This window comes from Teleopsis dalmanni, chromosome 1 (assembly GCF_002237135.1).
Source record: "Teleopsis dalmanni isolate 2A chromosome 1, ASM223713v2, whole genome shotgun sequence".
NCBI classification, from domain to species: Eukaryota; Metazoa; Arthropoda; class Insecta; order Diptera; family Diopsidae; genus Teleopsis; species Teleopsis dalmanni.
In genome coordinates this window covers 129,185,188-129,190,910 of record NC_051846.1, presented here as the reverse complement: position 1 = coordinate 129,190,910, position 5,723 = coordinate 129,185,188, and the positions used below count along the sequence as shown (strand labels likewise).

The window sequence follows — 5,723 nt, the reverse complement described above, 5'->3', positions numbered from 1 at the left end:
TGCCTGTCGTAAGAGGCGACTAAAATCCAGCTAGGCGTCGGAGGGTGTGGCTTCAAAGGTCACAGAAACCCTGAGAAGCCCCTAAGCTGAGCCGAGTAGACGCCGGCTCTAACTAAGCGTCCACCATCCCGGGATGGCATCGAGAGACGTGTAAGCGCACAATGTCTGCTTCCAATGTGAGAGCAATTGATGCGCCAACGAGGGAGTCGGAAATGCACACCGTCTGTATATCATGTTAGGGACGACTGTCGCATCACATTTCACATACGAGAGATGATAATGGAGGAAGCCTATAAGAAAAGGCATCAGGATCGATACCAGTAAGATTGTGATTACGGTATACTGGACAACAGCAAACGATTGGACATGATGACATGATAATGGAGAAAGCCTATAAGAAAAGGCATCAGGATCGATATCAGTAAGATTCTGATTATGGTATACTGGAGCAAACGATTGGATATGATGACTTGGGCTGGTAGATGATGTATTCTGTTACCAATATGGGCTAGAGTGAAATCTGGTCCAGACGGCTTTCAGGCTAATGCTTCATCTGCCTCCGTCCCGTTAAAACCTGGCAAGCCTTAAAGAACGATCTTGGATTCGTCCTGTTAAGTTGGGGTGTAGGGGCAGTTAAGAATATCTTCTGCTTAGCTCCCGGTTTGGCTCTGAACACATGCGCTCATAAGGCTATGTGTCAACCCTTGCATGACCTCCCTGCATTGCAAAGATAATCATGGAACCACAATAAGGGTAACTACACAATGAAACTAAGATAACGGCATTAAGTTGGGACCCAATTGCAAAGAAAAATGTTCACAACTACAAAAACACCAATACACTCTGGCGTTAATACTCCAGCCCGCACCGAAAGTGCAAAGGAGTCACGGATAGTCAGTCCCAGCCAAAACCCCTTCATGAGGGCGCCGAGACTAACACACTCACCTGTGCTATCACAAGAGAGGCAAAATAACGAGAGAGCTCGCTCATCCCCTCCGGAGCTTAATGGGAACAGTGTTCCAAAAGTGAAAAGGGAAGCGTTCGTTAAACTCGGGGACAAAATATCCGAGCTAAATGAGATGATGGGTGGAGGAAGAAGGTCCATCCACCAAGCAATGCGTGATCTTGTTGCAATGATATCATCGCTCTATAAAAGAACTGCCGAAGAGACACCAAATAAAACTATCACCGCTAAAACCAACGATAGAGGTACCCAAACAATTCAGCCGCAGCAAATACCTGTTATATCCAAACGGTTAAGAGAAGAAATCGAAAAAAGTAGGAAGACATCGCCTAAGAAGACGAAAACAAATCGACCTGTGGGGGCAAATAATACTAAGTCTAAGGAGCCAAGGAAAGCATTGGAAAGTAACTTAGATACGGTGGCCGGGACGATCGGCAACGCTGATGTACCTCAAGCACCAATTGAAGACAACAACAAACGACACGCTTGGGTTTCACAAACAAAAAAATGCGTGAAACCACCTCGACCGAATGTAGTGATCAATAAACCGTCTGAGAAACTTTCCTTTGCGGACATACTCCGGAAAGTAAAAGGAGCTCCAGAGCTTAAAGCAGTCGGTAATGATGTTCACTCTATCAGGAAAACACAAAAAGGGGAACTTCTGCTTGAATTCAAAAGATCAGCAGAAACAATAACAAGTGTCCACCAAGACCACATCAAAAGTATACTACCTGAGGAAATAGAGGTCAAAACGCTAACGGAAGAAGCTACCTTTGAACTACGATACCTGGACGAAATAACCACAGAAGAAGAAATAATTGATGCATGGAAAAACCAAATAGGCGAAATACATCACTCGGCGATCAAAACAATAAGAAATGCCCCTGGAGGTACCAGAACGGCTATAATTGTAATACCAAAGAAGCAGGCCGGTAAAGCTGAGGAGGTGGGCAAACCACGAGTTGGATGGACCGTGTGCCGATTACTCCAAAAAGTTACCCCCAGGAGATATACAAATGCTTCGATTTTGGACATGTGGCAAGGAACTGTCAGAGCTCCAAAGACTGGTCTAAACACTGCTACAAGTGTGGTGGAGAGGATCACCTTGCTAAAGCGTGTCAAGGTGCCCCTCACTGCCTACTTTGTAGAACTGACACAAATATTGACGCTAACCATATTACGGGAGGATCTAAATGTCCATTATAGTACACTAGACAATCACTGCTGGGCTACCAGCAAGTGCAACAAGGCATCGATATGGACGTGTGGTAAATTTCCACTAGAGAAGGTCTACGACGGAGGGGAAGCATACGTAAAAAGTACAGTGAATGGAATAACGTTTTTCAGCTGTTATTTACCCCCCAGTCTATCAATCGAAGAATACAAACAAAGACTGGGCAATATTGTTAGCGACGCTAAAAATATGAAGCCGATAGTGATTGCCGGTGACTTCAATGCCTGGGCCATTGAATGGGGCTCAACATTGACAAACCCCAGGGGAGAGTGCCTACTAGAAGCATTGGCCACCCTGGATGTAGTATTATTGAACTGCGGCCAAAAGGATACATTCACAAGGAACGGTAGAAGCTCTAAGATTGATTTGACATTTATCAGCGATCCACTAGCTAATTTAACTGAGTGGCAAGTGTCAGATATCTACACACATAGTGACCACCAAGCTATCATATTCGAAATACATGACCGCGCAGCAAGAACCATTCCTGCGGTAGCTACTCCAAATCTGCTATGGAAGGAGTTAACTTTTGGACAAAGAAGCTTTTAAGCTCTCAATGGACGACATCCACCTAACTGGCAGTGCAAATGATAAAGCAATACAACTGATGCGCTGCATAACAAATTCATGTAACGCATCTATGGCAAAGAAAGGCCGGCGGAATGGCAGACAACATGTGTATTGGTGGACTGACCAAATTTCCGAACTGAGAAGAAAATGCAAACATGCGCGACGCCTATGTCAAAGAGCAAGGGGTCGTGAAAATTTTATAGCGCACCAAGAAGCCTATAAAACATCGAGAACTGATCTAAAAAAGGCGATATCGAATAGCAAGGCAAGATGCTTCAAGGAAATGTGTGAGGAGGTCGAGAATAACCCCTGGGGACTAGGATATAAAGTGGTTATGAAAAAATTATATAGCTACCGTCCATCAGTTACAACAGACGCAGCTAAGCTACAAGCAATAGTTGAAGGTCTCTTCCCGCAGAGAGCTGATATAACCTATACAGTACAAGATAGTGAGCCACAGAATGAAATACCTGAGGTTAGCAGGCAAGAATTGGAAGTGGTATGCAAAGGTTTGAAACTAACCAAAGCACCTGGAGTAGATGGAATACCAAACCTGGCACTAAAGATGGCCACAGAAACCAACGCTGATTCATTCAGGGAAGTGTTCAACGCATGTATAAAGGAGAGAACATTCCCCCAGATATGGAAAATACAAAGGTTGGTGCTTATACCAAAGGGCAATAACGTACAAGATGCATCAGGCTACCGCCCGCTATGTATGATTGATACGGCCGGTAAACTTTTGTAAAAGATAATTAGCCGAAGACTAGAAGAAGCCTTGAATGGCAATGGTTTATCAGATAGACAATTTGGTTTTCGGAAGGCACGCTCCACAATAGAGGACGTGGAGGCAGTCATAGCCATAGCAAAAGATGCCATTAAAGGAGACCGTTGGCTCGAAGGAGACAAAGAATACTGTGTTATCATTACATTAGACGTTAAAAACGCATTTAACTCAGCGGACTGATACACTGCTTTAGCAGCATTTCAAGGGAAAGACGTTCCAAAGTACCTAGTGGAATTAATCGTTGACTATTTTAAAGGGAGAGTGCTTTTGTATTACACAGACAGAGGCACAAAGTCATACCAAGTAACAGCAGGGGTACCACAGGGCTCGGTACTGGGTCCAATATTGTGGAACATTTTGTATGACGGAGTGTTGAGACTTGAGCTCCCAGAAGGCGCAGAAATAATTGGATTTGCTGATGACATCGCGCTGGTGGTTAAAGGGAAACATATAGAAAAGATACAATCAACATGCAACGATGCGGTCACTATGGTAAGGAGCTGGATCGCAAGTGTAGGCCTCAAACTTGCTGATCATAAAACTGAAGTCCTTCTTGTAAGCAGCAGGAAAAAGATTGAGTACATTACAATAACTGTTGGCAATGAGCGAGTCACATCAAAACAAGCAATCAAGTATCTTGGAGTAATGATTGACAATAGACTCACATTCAAAGAGCATCTACGATATGTTGCTACGAAATGTGCTAATACAACATGTGCGCTATCGCAAATAATGCCCAATATAGGTGGACCTAGACAACAGAAGAAGCAGTTTTTGACAAATGTAGGTAAGTCTATTGCTATATATGCAGCTCCCATATGGGCAGATGCAATGAATAAAAAGACGTACAGATCAGGAGTAGACGCAGCCTACAGAAGATGCGCTCTCAGAGTTGTTTCCTCATTCCGTACAGTATCTACTGACGCGGCCATGGTTATTGCCGGAATGATGCCACTACAGCAGGAAGCAGAAATTGAAAAGGAAAAGCATGCGGCAAAAAGAACTGGGCTTACAAATTACAATCAGCTCAATGAAGAAGCATTGAATAAGTGGCAACGGAGTTGGGATATATCCACAAAAGGAAGATGGACGCATAAGCTCATTCCGAAGATAAGTGATTGGACCAACAGAAAGCATGGACAGGTGAACTACTATCTTACCCAGGTGTTAACTGGACACGGCTGCTTCAGAGCATATCTTTTTACGTTCAAACATGACGAAGACGACACGTGCCCAGCATGTCCATATACAAAAGAAACGGTGGAACATGTGTTCTTTGATTGCCCGAGATATGAGAACCATCGCAGCTCCTTGGCAAGAGCAATCAGAGAACAGGTCACACCTGATAACATAATCCTACTGATGTTGAGATCAACAGAAATCTGGAACTTAGTGTGTATATTTGCGAAAGAAATCGTAGAAGGACAGAGAGCAGCAGAGAGAACTAGAAGAGCAGTAAGAGATGACAGCACTCGCTGAATCACCACCCTACGAAGTAATGCTTAAATGTGGTTCCGGGGGGATTTATGGTTAGAAGAGACACGGTGTTAGGATGAGGTTTAGTACGTAGGCGTAAATACCAAGCAAACATTAATGCTGTGTGACTGACTTTTAAAAATTCGCACATTCAGATGTGCGAGAAAATTTTATGCTCGCACCGCACTGAGCGACAAAAAATTCTCTGTGCACACAAGTGTGCTGTTCATACTTTTTTACTTTTTCATACTTTTTTTTTTTTGGTATCGTACCTGGGGGAAAAATCTTCCAAAGATACAAATAGCTCGTACCATTTGCATGCCCGATTCATGCATAACCCAATTGAGTCATGCATGCCTACGGACTAAAAAGTCCCCTACATTCTCAGCTGAAACTCCTGTAAATTCCTGCAGTACGACCAATTAAGGTATTCCTTCACAGGGCAGGTTAGAAGAGCACTTAGCGTGCTTTCACTCCGATTGTGTACTAAGTATTTCGTCCGCTCTAACAGTGTTTATTGTTCTAGATATTATGCTCTTCTAGAAGCTCCATTCTTCAATGCTTGCCAACATCTGTATTACTACAGTAGGAGGGCTGGCTTCCCCAATTATAGTCTCCAGATTTTGTCTATCAGCGAATTTTATACAGTCTCTAATTATATGGTCGGGGCTCTCAATTTTATCTGGACAAAA

At 43.5% G+C, this 5,723-nt stretch overlaps 1 protein-coding gene across 1 annotated transcript in view; it reads left to right on the top strand.

Moving 5' to 3' along the window:
* The window catches only part of LOC119666071, a 5,604-nt gene extending 3,368 nt beyond the window's left edge, over positions 1-2,236 (top strand). Inside the window, exon 2 of the mRNA XM_038075346.1 lies at positions 2,171-2,236. Coding sequence (XP_037931274.1) covers positions 2,171-2,236 — 66 coding nt within the window. The remainder of the gene's footprint in view (positions 1-2,170) is intronic.
* The last annotated feature ends 3,487 nt before the right edge of the window (positions 2,237-5,723 follow it).